At 40.9% G+C, this 16832-nt stretch overlaps 2 protein-coding genes across 7 annotated transcripts in view; both read left to right on the forward strand.

Moving 5' to 3' along the window:
* HP1BP3 (heterochromatin protein 1 binding protein 3) overlaps nt 1-16832 on the forward strand; it is a 483172-nt gene that overhangs the window by 314946 nt on the left and 151394 nt on the right. The window lies entirely within an intron of this gene.
* The window catches only part of EIF4G3 (eukaryotic translation initiation factor 4 gamma 3), a 411795-nt gene that overhangs the window by 285215 nt on the left and 109748 nt on the right, over nt 1-16832 (forward strand). For 5 of the 6 annotated variants that reach the window (XM_069079469.1, XM_069079465.1, XM_069079464.1 and 2 more), the window contains 2 exons: nt 6987-7095; nt 10933-11781. In XM_069079469.1, the coding sequence (XP_068935570.1) occupies nt 6987-7095; nt 10933-11781 (958 nt within the window). The remainder of the gene's footprint in view (nt 1-6986; nt 7096-10932; nt 11782-16832) is intronic. The other variant, XM_069079468.1, reaches the window with a different exon arrangement.

Below are 16832 nucleotides of genomic sequence, written 5' to 3' on the forward strand. Positions count from 1 at the left end.
CTGGCATCCACAACTCAGTTGACACCAGGTCCAGGGGTGACACATCACAGTCATGGACAAGGGGTGACATCTGACTTGAGCGATTGGGCATCTGCAGGTGGAGAGTACCAAACTTGTAGAAAAAAAAATCTTGCAAACATTTTTAACATAAAAAAAGCCAAAAAAGAAACAAATATAGGGTCAGCTGTCCTTCTAGAATCCATGAACCCACTGTCATAGCCTCATTCATGGTAGAATATGAGTTCAGAGGACAATTTGGTAATCATCTCCTGAATAAATGACAGTTATAGCATTATCTCAGAGATAATATTTGTAAAACTTTGCAAACCTCAAAGTGCTGTGTAAGTGTTAGCTATCATTATTAGTGTTATTATTAAATGTAGTCGGGAGGCCTAGTTGATTGGTCTTACGAGCTCTGACTTATTGAATATTTTTCTGTAAGTTCTATTTATTATATTATATTTGATTTATTATTATGTTTATTAATTTGTTATATTTATATTTCTACATTTGTAGAGTTGAGATTTAGCTATAAATTTAGGCCAGATTGTAAAAAAGAAATGTGCTACTGCAAGGTTTAGTATTTTGTTTAGTAAATTTGTAATTCTGTTATATAAATTAGGATTAGGTTCTTCAGAGCAAAAATCAAAATGAAATTTCACTTGAATGATGAAGTATTACCTTTTTCTTAAGGCCAAGTTGTCAGAGAAAGTTTTATATAAAACATAGATTATGCGATCAGAGCAAATACCAGAAGTTTACAATTGGAGTTTGTTTAATTTAATCCCAAACTTAATGGCTCTTCCCCAGCACATAAACCATATTTCTGCTTTTCTTTGTATACCCTTGGCATGTGGTAAGTGCTTAATAAACACTTGTTGATTGATTGACTGTGAGTCTTTTTAAATTTTTTACCATGAGTCATTTTTACAAGATATCCCATTGAGTCTGTACCCTAACATATCTATGTGGTAAGGGTTTTTAAATGGCCATGATTGTGCATAAAACACTGTACCTAAAGTGTTAGGAGAATGTTACTTCAAACCTTTGTAAAGGCACAAATTTGGACTCATCATCTTTAGGTAATGATACCTGTAGAATCTCAGTGAAGATTATTATGTATATATATCATCAGTGTGGGCTCCTGCTCCATCCCAACTACTCCATCTCAGCCTGGGCAGTTTTGGTCTAGCTCTTCCCTTCAGTCCTCTGTACTAATATGTTCTTTTGTGCTGGGGCCATTGCTTTGTCAGGTAGACCAGTGGAACCCAAAGGTTCTGTGCAGATCAGCTGACCTGGTTGTAGTACTTCAGCTCTTTAATCCTGGACAGAAATCACGTTTGAAGGAGACCAACAATTAAATTAATGTTTGTCACTAAACCAAGAACTTGGTTCTTAGTCCTTTCATCCATTCTGATGCTGTCATTTGCTGGTACAGAACAAAGTTGCGTAGACCTGAGGCCTTTGAATGTTTGTCTGTTTAGTTGATAACTTTTGTGCAAAAAAATCATCCCCGTGGTTTATTGGAAGAGAAGTGAACATGCATGTGGAACCCAAAGAGTTCACACAGTCTTTACAGAAGTTTGCATGTTTATGACAGTACAACCAAAGGAGGAGAAAACGGGAACAGGCATGGGAGGGGAGGGGAGGGGAAAGGTGCAGTAAAGGTGGAAAGAAGGCACAGCCCTTCCGAAAGGGGAGGAGCAAGGCTCTGGCAAAAGCCACATTCTTTTCCCTTGGAAGCCACTAGACCAGGGGTGGGAAATCTGTGACCTTGAGGCCACATATGGCCTTCTAGATCCTTAAGTGCAGCCTTTCGACTGAATTAAGGCTCTAGAAGGCCATGTGTGGCCTCAAGGCCCCAGGTTCCACACCCTTGCACTAGACTATAAAAAGAGGAGAGTCTGCTTGTCTGCAAAGGGCCCTGGCTGCACAAGCATTTTCTCAGCCTGGCACACACTGATTGATGCCTGTCTTGCCTCCCAAGGACACACAGAGAATCCAGCTTGGGGTGCAATCAACAAATTATGTCAGCTAGGGTGTAGGTGGGGCCTTTGTCCTTGACACACTGAGGGCCTCCTGCATGCTCGGGGTCCAGTGTTTCTGAAAAATATAGCAACTCAAAAAGCCAATTTCAGGGAGACTCCTTGCCAGCCCTTAACAGACACAAGAGACAGTCATTCCTAAGGCCCACATTCAGAGCCTTTCAAACTTGCTGGAACCTAGCAGAGTTTCTGCCCCATCACATCAGCCTCATAGAATCCACAATTACCTCCATATCATAATCAGCCATTAAAGTTGGACTTTTGAGCACGTGCGGCACCTCCCCCCCCCAAAAAAAGTAAGAAACCTTCCAAAGTAGATGAGGAGGACAACAGAGAGACTTTCCTTGGCCCTATCCTTCTTGAGGAAAGAGAGCAACCCTGATCAGAGGGGGCTCATGATAGGAATGAAAGGAAAGTCGCTAGGTCAGCCCCTGGGACTGACAGAATTAAAAGCATGGAGGTACAAGGAAACCAGTGGGGATCGAGAGTTGGCCTCGGTGGGTTTTCATTGTCAGCATAATGGATGTGTGATCTAAGAGTTTCAGTACCAGAGGTCACCTAGATCAGTTTGTAAGATATTCCCTGAGCATCTTCTCTGCACCACCCCCAGAAGTGACTGTGCAGTTTCCACTTGAACACCTCTTGTGATGGGGAGCTCTGTCCCTCATGACAGCCTGTTCCATTGCTGTTCAGACCTCATTGTTCTGAAATCGTCCTCTCTACAGCTCTCCCTTTCCTCCTGCTTAAGTGTTCCTAGTTCTGTCCTCTACATCTCAAGAGAACAACTCCAAAATCATTCCCATATGACAACAATAAAAATTTTTAGTATAGTTATCAGGTCCCCCTAAGTTTTCACTTCTCTAGTGTAAATATAGCATAACCATAGGGTCTCTCATAAGAAGTCCTGGTTTCCACAGTGTCTTCCCCAATGCCTGATCACAAAGTTCTTATTCCAGGCCCTTATCCCTTCTAGGCTCAGGAGCCTTTGCTATTGACATGGAGCTTTTCTAATTCTGTTGGTCCTACTAGGCTACTGACCTTGCCATAGAGCACCGAGGATGCCATCATGACTATCATCAGAGGCCCTTATCGACGTGGGTAGTGGCAGGGAGGAGGTCTCCTATGACCCAGGCTGACTTTATCTCGTATCCTTAAAAAGGAAGTCTTTTAAAGCTAAGATGTCAGGAATTATAATCATAGGTTCACTATGTTTTAGATTTAGACTCTGACTTCACACGTGAGGAAACTGAATTCCAGAAAGTTAAGTGACTGGCCCATTGCCACAAACCTGGGAAGTAAGTAAGAGAAATCAGATTTGAATTCCCTTTTTGGACTTTCCATCCCGTTGTTTTTTTGCTGCCACAGAGAATTTGGGAGTTGGGAGGGACCTCAGTCATCATCTGATCTAATCCTTATACAAAGAAAAAGTCCACAAACACCATGCCTGCTGAATGACCATCCACGTTCTGTTTGAAGATGTCTCATGTCTCTGGGGGGAGCCCAGGCCTAACAGAACTTTCCTTCTCTGCCTCTTTGCATCCTCCATCACTGGCTCCTAGTCTTTCTTTCTGGGACCACATAGAATAAATGTGATCTTTCCTTGACATAATAGCATTAATAAATGCTGATTTGATCTCTTTTATATATATATATCTTTGTTCTAGATCAGTTGAAGGTCATTCCAGAATTAAAATAGAGCTGGTCAGAAATTTTGTCTGTGGAAAAATGATTTCTCTTTTCCCCTGAAATTTGGGTATACAAACTTTTCAAGAATGTATGTGATCTATAAAGTTAGGTAAACCTGCATGATTTGCTTCTGCCCTCCTTCAGAGATAAGGGCCTGAGAAAAATGTATAAGATAGAAGTCTGAAGGTGTAAAGATCCCAGAGGAGAACTCTTTCTGTGGCTCTTACTTGCTATCTGCTAGTATTTGAAATGCTGATCTCTTAGATCTTAACTTGATGTTTAGAAATGGACATTTCCAGCATGCTGTGTGTTTTTTTAAATTTTCAAGCCTGCTTATTCCTAAAATGACTCCTTTCTCATGGACATTTGCTCATGATGTCCTTAGATATGGTAGATTATTGATAAATTTTCACTTAAAGGTTAGTCTGTTTCATATTAAATTTAAAAATCGTCTTGCTATGTTAGGGTCATGGGCTTGAGGGGCAGATGTGTGAATACTTTGGCTATCCACCACCTTATCTTTGAGCACTGTATTTTTCTGTGGCCTGGTGGGTACAATTTTCCATTTTTTAGATGTTCAGCCCTGCAGTCATTTAGGATGACTTATAGTCTCTTTTCCTATTAAGTAAACGAGACTAATCATATTTTTATTTAGAAATTGTAGATAACCAAGTCATCCTAACATAGCCGTTTATACAGTGTGTCTCCTTTTTCATAGTGCTATTTTCAGCCAGTGATACTGAACTGTGTCAGTATTTTCATTTATAGCTCTGAAACCTTCCCAATATAAAACTCAAGTCATAGGCTGATGTTTTTCTCACATGAATAATTTAGAATAGACCAATAATTATGGCTCTGTTTCATTATTTAGCCAGAATTCAAACAGAAATCAGTAGTTCAGATTAAAAAAAGAAACTTGTTGTCCAATCACTTCATTCATTCAAATTCAGTCACTCCATGACTGCATTTAGAGTTTTCTTGGCAGAGATACTGGAGTGGTTTGCCATTTCCTCCTCCAGCTCATTTTACAGATGAGGAAAATGTGGCAAAGAGGGTGAAGTGACTTGCCCAGGGTCACAAACTATTCAGTGTCTGGGGTCAAATTTGAACTCAAGTCTTCCCGACTGCAGGTCTGGCACTCTGTGGACTGTGTCACTAACTACCCCCTATATATAATCTATGTAACATAGGGTATAATGGGGTCTTATTTGGAAGTGTAGTGAAATGAATACCAATAGGTAAAGGAAGAATAGAAATAACATTCTGTTACCACTTTTAAAAAGCAATCCCCAGATCCATAGCACAGGTTATCAGTCCCACTGTCCTTGCACTTGATGGGAGCTGGGGCTCAGAATGAGATAATAAATTTATTATTAGAGATAATAAATAACAAATGACATTTAAATAGAAGCCTAAGGTTTGCAAAGCATTTAGCATCTGGTGTCTGCACAATAAGCCTACACACAGCTCAGACATGTCATGATCCCTATCTCACAGACGAGGAGAGGGGCTCAAGAAGGTGAAGTGACTGGCTCAGGGCCATGCAGCTCCCAGCAGGTCTCTGCTTACTCCAGCTCTAGCCTCTTTCTGTTCTCCATGCCACGATTTGGAGATGTCGCTGTCACAGCAAGGGGAGATGATTGTTGCCACCTACAGCTTGAGGGCACGGTGCTTCAGGGGGGAAAATAACTTCCCCATGTATCGAGCCATGCTAATTACAAGGGTTAGAGCCTCAGTCTCACAGAAATGAATTTTGTTGGACTCACTTGAAGCATCCTTATTGATTTGGCCAGGTACTACCTCTTGACTGACCATGAGGCTGACTAGGAAACAATTAATTTTAATGAAAAATTACAGAAGTTGGTGACCTCCTTTAGGACATAGCTCTATGTTAAATATATATATATATATCCATTTAATGGGGCTTATCTATTTTCCAACATCCCAGGAATCATAGAGATTTGCCCAGCAACTACAGACTGATTACCAAGCTTGCAGTGTTTTACATTTCCTGTAACAGATGTCCAAATTGGTTTATTTTGTGTCTTTGGAATATTGTTTCTAGTGAGATTTGTTCCCTTCAAAGTTTTCCTTTTAACTTCCTTATCGTAGGAAGAAGGAGTTCTCCTTTCATAGAATTCAGTGTAAGAGAGGGTATTATAGAATAGTAAGAAATTGACTGTATGTCTCTGGAGAGAGTCTTTGCTTTGCTTTGTGGCTTTTATATGACCTTGCAGCCCAAAGAGAATTACTGCCCTCCTCATGATGCTAAGTGAGTGGTGATGACCATAGCTCTAGAATGTGAACCTTGCTCCCTCTGAGGTGTGTGTGGAGTCAGAAAGAACTTGGGGGAGGGGGCCGGGGGGGGAGGGAGAGCCAAAGCACAACCGACTTCTGAAGGTAGTCCTCAGGCAGCATTGGTGTAGGGGCAAGGATGCCAGGTCTCTGGTCAGAGGATCTGAATTTCAGTCTCATCTTTGCCTCCTCTTCCTTGATGACCTGGAGCAAGTCCTGCAGCTCCTGGTCTTCAGTTTGTCCCTTTGCAAAACAAGGTGTTTGGAGGAGGTGATCTTGGAAGGCCCTCCCAGCTCCTAATCCCTAAGTTTTAGTCCGGGAGGGCTGAATCCATTTGGGTGAGAAGTAAGAAAATGCTTCCCAGTCTCAAACGGAACAGCCTCTTGAAGTTTGTTTCCAATTTCTCCCCCAAAAAGAAGACAATCCGTGTCAGACAAGTGAGAAAGAAACCATCTCCAGAATGAGTTTTCTCATTTGTAAAATGATTGGATTGGACCAGATGATCGCTAATCATCTCTCCTTCCCTGCATCCTCCAGCCCAAAGCCTTTCATGTACCATATGTGAACAGCTTAGCAAAATTCATTTAAGTGGGGAAGATAGCAAGCTTCTGCCCCTCTTCTGCTTCAGTTTTGAAAGTTATTGCTAGTATGAGGATTCCTTGTGCGCCGGGAAGGAACAAGAGGATGAACTGTATTTGTGACTGTTGCGCCATCTTCTTTTGCTGTGGTTAATAGTAATCATCTCTTCCTCCCTCCCCCTTTCCTGCTGCCTTTTTCCTTCCCCTCTTGCCTTTCCCATGTACTTTTAATTCAATTGGTCACTCCCTTTTTTCCTCGCTTTATTTTTTTTTCTTTTTAACCTTTCACCCCACTCTGTCTCTCCTATTTGCTTGCGTTCCATGTTGCTAGTTTTTATGTTCGCACGCTCATTATCACCCTTTTTTGTACTTCAAATCCCAGCAGCTGTCCAGCCAGGTCCCCGAGCACAGCCCCGTGGTTTATGGGACTGTGGAGAACACTCATCTTGCTGCCGGCACCCCTGTCACTGCGCCTAGCGACCCGAAGCAAGGTTTGTTTATGGCTGTTTTCTCCCTGTTCTCTTGAGTTCTTTAGTCTTCTCTCTGTCTCTTTCTTGTTAATTATGTTTCCCTCCCTTCCTCTCCCCTCCCTCCACCCCAGCCCCCACACTTATCTGTGTGAAGAAGGGATCCAGCCTCAGGACTCAGATCTTATCTTCACTGTAACAAAGCTGAGAAATGTTGACTAGCAAAGCGAACTTCTGAGGAAACTGAGTCAGGACTAGTTACAACTTTTTCCCACTTTTGCTTAAAATCTCATTGTCCTCTAACATAACAATTCCCCTTTCTGTAGCACTTTAAAGTTTACAAAGTGTTGTTCTCACTATAGCCCCCCATATGTACTTATTCTCAAGGCTGATAATGCTTTGCTTATAATTTTGACTGGATACATCATTTCAGTATTATTAAATTTTTAAACAAATGTCATTTGTTTCCCTGAAATATTGGACCCCCTGGGACATTTTTATTGATAACGCAATTCTGCCTGCCTCTACTACAAAATGCTAAAAAAAATTTCCTTGAAAATCTTAGTTTTAGTGTCTCTAGAATTGCAAAAGGGGAAAGCTTATTTTTTCCTAAAGAGACTTAAAATTGATTGACTCCAGAATGAGCTTCAGTGATAATACAATCAAATATGTGGAACTCACTGAGACTATCAGTGTATGTGGGCTAGCCATGACTTCTTTATTTCCTCTGCTTAACTAGATTTCAGGCCATCCAAAAGTGGGACCTGGGATCAGATTATGGCAGGAAGAGGGGTACCCATTGTATATACTTATTTGTGGGTGACTGCATTCCAAAGATAAATAGAAACAAGTTGTGAATATCTGCTCCTTTAATTATTCATGCCTTTATTACTTTTAGTTAGTAAGAATTATTCTAGATTTTTTTTTGTAATAAATTTTCAGTACATTACTATTCTTTAAAATATTTTTAAGTTGTCTTAGAATTTAAAGTGGAAGGGAATTTAATTGTGCAGACCAAATGTTAAGGGTCACATTATAAACCTGCTAAAGCTGGTCTTGTAATATATTCCCATTGCATTACTCAGTAATAATGTGTGATTAGTGAGGTGTGAGTGTAGTGTGTCCTAGAGTTCATGCATGGTGTTTAACAGGTAGCATTAACCGGAACCATTATATTCTACCAGTGTTACTAATATTGAGGCTTCATGAAATTAAAAATTAATATCTTCTTAATGGAAGAAAAAAAAAAACTGCAGACCACAAGTTAACTAAAGACTCTACCCTGTCCATGATCCTCCAGAATTAGGCTTTCATAGACTTCTCCAGCCAATGATGAGGAGTACAGGAGGCCAATTTAAAATGCATTAAAACCATGCTTTTTTTTACCAAGCTTTGACAGATTCTTTTAGACCACCTTGAAAATCTAAAAATTAAAGTTGGAAAAAACTTTACAGGGGAATAAAAACTTAATATTTGCAAATAATTTGGTTTGCAGGCTTACACAAATGACGTAGAATTCCTGAGTCAAAAATCAACCAGAAGGCCACAGTTTGGGATATAGAGTAAATGGCAAAGCCTTCTCTTGAAACTTTGGTTATTCATTTACCACTGCTCTGATGACTCTGGAGGTCATTCCCAGTGCACCTCAGACTTGACCCACAGCCCTAGTGGACCATTGTTTTTGAGCTTCCTCCCAAGTTTTACCAAGATAGGAAATCTTTGACACACCATCCTGTGCCAGACATGAGCTTTCTGAGGACCGAATGGCCTTATTCAGTTGTTTTTGAAGAAGGATGCTGATGTTTGGATAAAACCCCTTTTGCAAGTTTGAACCTAGATTTCCAGAGGGTGTGGGAGAGGCTGACCAACATGGTTGTTCTTCATGCTTTTTGGTTAGTGTATTTAGTAATAAGCATCAGCATTTTAGAATTGTGAACTGTCAAAAAGGAATGTTTCAGTATACCATGAAGAAAAGAGAAACCATTTTACATAGAAGTTTTTTTTTGTTCTGTTTTGCTTTCTCCTTTCCTATATTGTGATATGACATCACTGTGAAGACCCTCATGCCTACTAGATGATGAGAACGTGGGAGAATCAGAAGCCCTCTAGGGACCAGGCAGTACCTGAATCACTTTGGGGAGGGGCTCATTAGAAAAGAGTAAAGAAAACAAGAGCCAAAACTTGGTGTGGAGTTCAGCCCTGAGTGCTGGCCCCCTTCTACCCAGGGTTGTTTCTTTACTCTTCTGTCCTGAGCTGCTTCAACCCCTGAGGTACACAGCCAGTGATCGCGCCATCATTCCTGTGACTTTAGTAGTGCTGGCTATGCTTTGGCCTAAGCTCCACCAAAGGAAATTCCTTTTGGGAAAGCTGTACTTAAATTGGTGTGCTCCCTCTGATTATGAATGCACAACTCTTGGCTTGTAGTTCTTTTACCCACATTGTCATTTCATCCAGCAGTCATACAGGATTTTTTTTGGTGAATGGTTCCCAGAGTGAGTGTACCCAAGGCCATATATAACCAGCTGCAAGAGTGAATTAGAAATTAATGATTTCCAGCATGAACATTATTGCCCTACAACTTAGTTTGATGGTTCTAACAATATTTTGTATTGTAAATAATACCAGGATTCCCATGTTTCCACTTTACTACTGTAATTATATGGGTATAGGGGCCAATTTTTAGAAACATTGGCATGAAACCCATAAATTAAAAGTGAGTTTTAAGGCCATTTAGTTTAGAGACAAGAAAAACAGAAGCTTTATGAGTCTACCCATAATGTTAACCACCAAGTGTATGTGATTAAGTGATCAAACCTTTGTTGACACGCTTCCTTGGCCAATATCTGGTGATAAAGGACAGAGATCAATGATGCTTGAAAGTCTGTGGAAGAGAAAGTAAAGTTGTTTTTTGTAACATAGGATGCTCTTTCTAATGCATTTTAAAATTTGCTTTCTTTTGAATGATGGTCATGCAGTCTTTGTTTCCAGTGAAGCCTGTTATCTTGCCAAATAAACAACCACCTGGAAACTAGGTGTAACTCACCCTCATTTTCAGTTTCCCCAGATTAGCTTTCTTTTTGGTACTTGGAATTTACAAATTCTCAAAGCGTGTCTTTAAAAAAATCCATTCTATTTTTGGTACCCTAAAAGTCTTTGGACTTTTGTTTTGACAAAGGCTTAGGAAAACAAATGTTTTATTTGCTGAACCTTAGTTTTCTGAATATGCACTTCACCTCTTGTTTTTATAAATTCTTCACCATTTGAAGCCCTCACAAAAATTGTCAAAATTATCATTTGGCCCAAGCTGTGAGATTCTTATTTCCAATTTCTTTCCATTTATTAAGAAATAAATTTTTTTTTTATTTTTAAAGGGAGTTTTCATTTCACATAGAGAAGTCTATCAGTCAGCAGATATTTCTGGAATGACCGCCTGTGTTGGGAATTGGTCTCTGCCACAGACACAGAGCCTCTCATAGAAGGAATTTCTGCATGGAGCAGAAGTTTGGCAAGGCTGAAAGCCATCCTGCCATGGCTACTCCCCCTGTTTCCTTCAGTAGGCTTCTCTAGATGGATTATCCAAGGGGACACTCAGCTGCCCCTGTTAAACCTCCTGCCTTGACACAAATCAATTTGTTGAGTTAAGTTTCCAAAATCATGCCTAAGGCTGTTGGGGATAGACCCTTTTCCACAAGATATGAGTAGGCAGTGGGTGTGATCTGAAGGAAAGAGGGGAAATGCTTACTCTTTTTCTTGGACTAGTAGTAGAGCTTTGGAATTTAAGACAGAAGAAGTAGCCCATGATAATGTGATGCCAATTGATACAAGAAGTCTTCTTAGACTTTGTATTTTTTCTTCCTGCAGAAGAGAAGCCAAAACCAGATCCAGTATTGAAGTCTCCTTCCCCAGTCCTTAGCCTAGAGCCTAGTGGGGAAAAGAAGGAATCTGGTCCAATACCTGAGACGACTTCAGTGGAGTCTATAGCAGAGCCTCCCCCTCCTCCTCCTCCTCCTCCTCTCTCCCCACCCACCATGGCTCCCGCTGCTCTCAGTCCTGTTCTTCCCACCACCGCCGCTGTCCCTCTGTGTAACCTGCCTGCCTTCACAGCAGATGGAAATGATCGATGTGAACTTGCTTCCCCAAAAGAGGATGCCATACCTTTGCCCAGTCCTGTACCTTGCACAGAAACGTCAAATCCATCACCAACACAAGAAGCAGAAGATGACATATGCAAGGATCCCTGTAGTGTAGCACCCAGTGATATTCCAGTGATTTCCACTACAAACCTCATTAATGAAATGAATGGAGTTAGTGAAAAATTGACAGCTACAGAGAGTATTGTTGAAATTGTAAAGCAGGAGATGTTGCCTTTGACTGTTGATCTGGAAGTTCTGGAAAATCCCCCCGAAGATCTGAAAGTGGAGAGCATCCCGAAACCCATCACCATTTCTGCGGTCCTTTCTCTTTCTCCATCTCCTCCTACTCCTCCAGCTTCCCCCCCTCCAGTTCCTGCTGCTGCTCCTGCTGCTCTCACTACACCTACTGCTCCTAATGTTCCTGCTGCCGGAGTTTTAGAAGAAGAGGAAAACACAAGAACTTCCCTTAGTGATAATGCAAAAGACAGCCAACCAAAAGTGGAGGTGGAAGCCGACGGGCAAGCGGAAGAGGTTGGGGATTCTCAGAACCTCAACTCAAGAAAGAGCCCTGTCCCAGGTAAGCTGGGCCTGCTTTCAGAGGCTTGGATTTGCCAAGCTTGAGGAAGAGGCCTGTTGATTGCATTGGTTTTTTAACTGACTGTTTTCCTTATTTCAGACATTTTAAGGCTCTGTTATTTCATCGGCTTGGGCTATACATCCACCAGGGTGATCAGATTCTCCTCTGGGCCATTCAAAGGTATCAGAGTAGGGTGTAATAGAGGACTGTTTCCATACAGAAAAGAGCAAGGTTAAAATCTCTGGGCTGTTTTCATCCGTGGAGAAATTTTTTCATTGTGTTCTATAACATTCTTCCTACTCTGCTGGCTTAGCATGTAAATGGAATTTTCCAAAATATATATAAAATACATTCAAAGAATGTGACATTTATTGATTTGATAACCCATTAATTCCAGTGTCTAGGTTGTTTTAAATCAGCTGTGCACTAGTGTGGTTTGTGGAAATGGAGTCCTACCAAGGCCTCTGTGATCTCAGTTCCCTTCTGATTTGGGTGTTGACTTCAGGATAGAAGACCTAAGTCATGACTGGAATTCATCAGGTCTTTGTATATATAAAACCACTTCCTGTAAATTTGGATCAGAGAAGACAGGACACAAAGTAGCTGACATAAATTTGGAGATGATATGCTTGGTTTTGAGAGAATGAAATACCATCCTGCGAAATGTGAAACCCTGTGCTTTTTAAATAGTGGAACTTTTTCCTTTAAGTTTAACATACATTTATTGATCCCTAATGTGTAGACTCTACTTTGCTAAATCAGCTCTTAATATCTACTGTAGTTGACTGAGGCCCTGGTTTTAAATATATGCCCTTCATTGAAGTCTTAAAATCCCCATTGAAAGCTTTCTTCTTTTCAGCTACATTTGGGTCAGCAGCATTATTAAAACCAGTAAGTTTAGTCCCTTTTGGGGGTAAGCACTATTTCCTTAAATAGTGATGGTATAGATAGTAGTTAAGCAGTTTGATGAGTAAGGGTGGTCTCAGGTGGCTGAGTTAGAAAAACAGAAGGGAGTTGTAGCTAGTCATTGCCCTCTCCCCTGTTATCCTTGTTTATTGAGTGGCTGCTGTGTGCAGTGCTGAGTGCTGCTCTGTGTGCAGAGGGAATCTGCGGGATGGAGCACATGGCACATGGTGTCTGCCTGCAAGATGACAGTTTATGTGTGCTTTGCCCCCCTTGCCTCATCTAGCCTTTCATCTGTCAGTAGATGTGAAGAACTTTGAAAACCTTAAGTGCCCTATAAATGTGAGCTTTTAGTGTTGGCCACCAGCTCCAGCCCATAGCTGGAGAATTCCTTCCACAGCCCACTTGGGAAGCGGTCATCCAGCTTTTACTTGCTAAGTAATGAATGTAGGCCTGAACAGATGGACATGTGCTATTCAAAAATTCAGTTTGTAATACATTTGAGGAAGGCACCTAATAGATAAATCAAGATAGTCAGATTTGCTTTCAACATTTTTAAGATGTTGGATGCCTTTATTCTAGAGTGGCATTTCTTAATCTTAAGTCTGTGGATTTGGGTGGTGTTTTTTTTTTTTTAAATTTTGGAAAACTATTCAGTACTAGTTGATTTCCATTGCAATCCTATGTAATTTATGTTCTGTATTTAAAAACATTCTTCTGAATAGGAACCCTTTGGCTTCAATAGACTGGCCAGGGGGTCCAGGACACAAAAAAGGTTTAGTTCTAAGAGCAGAATATCCTGATAGTGAAATGGAATTTTTTTTTTACTGGTGAATGATCATAATAGTTCATATTTATCTAACTAACCCATTACAGTTTGCCAAGTACTTTCCTCACACCTCTTTGGGGGTAGCTGAAGTATAGACAATGAAGAGCTCTGTTTCCTGTAGTCTTTGCTAATAGCCATGGATTGAAGTAGTGTCATTTTCTTGGGAGTTGTTCTCCCAAGTTAGAGTTGAGTCTAATTACCAGGAGCTGCCCTTCCAGGGGAATTGGTATATACTACTGTAGCAGCAAGCACCCCAAGCGTCCTCAGGGTTTGCCGCCACCACAGGTTCTTGGATCTGCTTTGATAAAGGAAAGCAACTCAAAATGGCTTAACCAAGCTTACTTTAATCAGTCAGACATATATCATTTACCTTGTTCAGGGAAAAAAGTCAGCACCCTGAACTTCAAAGTATACAGGCAGAATTATCAAAACAGAAACAGATCAAGTAGACAGCTTTCCAAACTGTCCAGCCATTACATCCATACCCAGTCAACATCTGGGTTTTTCAAAGCCAGGGGACTCTCAACAACGGCTTCCCAGAATTCAGATCAAATCACAGAACACTTCTCAAAGTGAGTCCCAAAACAAAGCTACACATCAGGGCTTATATAGCCTTCTCCTGGCTCAGAGAATGTAACAACCTTATTGACTCACTGGCCAATCAAGAAGTATCTAAGGAAAAACAAGCCTCCCTCCCCAGGCTTCAGGTGCATTTTAGCCTAGGGGCAGGGAAGATCTTCCAAATTTGCATTCCCATTACAACTACAAACAGGAGTTGCTGATCAAGGGGCAGTTTTTTTCTTCACATGTACAATAGCTACCTATAGCAGTGTATTTGAAAGTGAAGTGGAATGAATGAACACAAAAGTCTGTGCACACATCTGTTCTATAATTAAATTATGTCCTTCTGATCGTCAGTTCCCTATCTGCTAAATTAATCCTAAATTAATTTTCAGTCCATTTTAATAATGAGTTGAAAATGGCACAATGGAATTTATTAAAATGCGAAAATCATAAAATACTGACCCGCCTACAAAGGCAGCAATAAAATATAATAAAGTGGCCTATAAAGGGTGTTAATGGAATCATTGTAGTAAGCTCAGGCTGCTCTCTGAGGCTGCTGCAGGAATTGTTGAATAGACCATGTTGAGCTGAATTTATTCATCTGAATCTTGACAGTCTGTTCACCATTTCCTTTTGCTTGGGATTTTTTTATGCCATTGGTATGCATGTGATTTGTAGGATTTGCCTACAATCAGGCAAAGGATAGGTGGATGTAAAAGGAGTGTTCTCTTTTTCCACTGGTCAGATTCCATTTTAGAGGCCACTCAGATCACATTTAGTTTTCTGATTTCATGTGTTAATTCAGGTGGGTAGGATTGGTTCAGCTGGCAGTGTATCTTTGCCTTTACCTCTTGCAGTTAACTTGAGATAACAGAGGTCTAAGTTGTGCTTCAGTAACGTTGATAATAGCTATTACTGTCTGTGTCCTTCATAAAGCAGTTTCTCAAGCTGCAACAGCACTGTGAGTGAGGTAGGTGGTAAAACAGCTGTTATCCTCTTGTTCAGTGTAGTTAACAGTGTTAGTAAAGTCATAAGGAGTGGGCATTTAAACCTCCTTTTTCTGGTTATAGTTCCAGTACTCTTTGCATCGGCCCATATTTTGTCCCTGTACATGTTGGCCTGGCTGCTGTGTACATTCCAGTTGTATGCTTGAGATGTGAGAGAGTAGTTCACAGAACGTTAGAACGTTCAACATCATCTAAGCCAATACTTTTGTTCTGGGTAGGAAGAAGTCAGGGTAACAAGTAGTTAAGTTACACAAACCAGTTCTTTTAATTCCTAGTCAAGGGGTCTTTTCCTGCTGAGCCAGGTTGCCTCTCTTAAAGGGCAGAGCTTAAAAATGCAGACACTCTGGGCTATAATGTCCTTGCTCTGCTCTTAGGCCACACCGAAACCTTTGGAGTCAGTCATGTTTTGACTTTGGCCTGCTAATAGGACTTGAGATCCTGTCAAGGATCTGTAATCCTCTTCTTAATTTCAAGTATCATTCAAATTGTATGTTATATTTCATCTTTAAAGCTTCTTGTGCTTTACCTGGGTTGCCTTAGAAATCACTCTTAGCATTTGATGCTAACCTATATGATTCTGTTTTAGGAATCTAGATCTACCATTGACCCAAGATTTAGAGCTGGGGAGACCTTTGGAGGTCATCTGGCCCACTTCCTTCATTTTACAGATGAGAAAACTGTGGCCCATAAAGGGAAAGGGACTTTGACCATGTTACACAAATATAATAAGCATCATGTAGCAGAGCCAAGGAGGGAACTTAAGAAATCCACATCTTTGGACAGTGCTACTGCCTCTGGGCATTATTAGCAGGCTTATGGCCGCATGGCCACTTTGGGGAATGATTTCTAAGTTGGTACAGTTCTAAAACTTCAATGACAAGCTAAGCCTGGTGTGACTGAGCATTGGGAACATAGTATCCATCGCCCAAATTTACACCATACTGGTTTGTCTTTGCTTCCCCATAGGCAGAGTTGACAGCAGAGAAGGGAGATCACTAAGTAGGCTTTTTTTTCTCATCTTATTTTTGCTGCTTCTGTCCCATTGGCAGGTTATAAGCATGCTCTGTAAATAATCAGGCCTGGCACTTAAGGTGGCAGGGGGTCTGCCATGTTGTCTCAGATGGAATAAATAAGCATTTTTTGAAAGCTGTTGCAGGAGTGGTACCTACACAGACACCCACACACCCACATACACCCACCCCACCCCCTCACACACATACTTTCAGTCTTTTAATACATAGGTCATGCCTTTACTGTAAACTGTGGGTTTTATAATAACTCCAAAGGGCAAAATCTGACATGCAGCCATAATATTCCAAAGATAATTAATAAAGTTTTACAAATTGATTTCAGCAGGACTTTTTTTTTTAAGTACTCTGTTCTACAGTTAAAAACAAAAGGGCTCCATATGTTCTTTTTTTTTTCTTGGAGGGGGGAAGGTAGGGCAGTTGGGGTTAAGTGACTTGCTCAAGGTCACAAGGGTAGTTTTTGTGTTAAGTGTCTGAGGTTGGATTTGAACTCAGGCCCTCCTGACTCCAGGGCCAGTGCTCTATTCACTGTACCACCTAGCCGCCCCGGCCTCCATATGTTCCTTATAGAGAACATTGACTAGGCTTTTGTCCTTGGTCCTACTGTTATCAGCCAGGAGGTGAGGTCACAAACCCCAGAGTTCAGGTGGTAGAGATAGTCATGGATCCACCTTCTCCTGTTGTTTAGTGGAAGGAGCACCAAATTTGGAATCAGGATCT

This window comes from Petaurus breviceps, unplaced genomic scaffold, assembly GCF_028583685.1.
Source record: "Petaurus breviceps papuanus isolate PSGF00001 unplaced genomic scaffold, PetGlider_PUasm1.0 91041, whole genome shotgun sequence".
NCBI classification, from domain to species: Eukaryota; Metazoa; Chordata; class Mammalia; order Diprotodontia; family Petauridae; genus Petaurus; species Petaurus breviceps.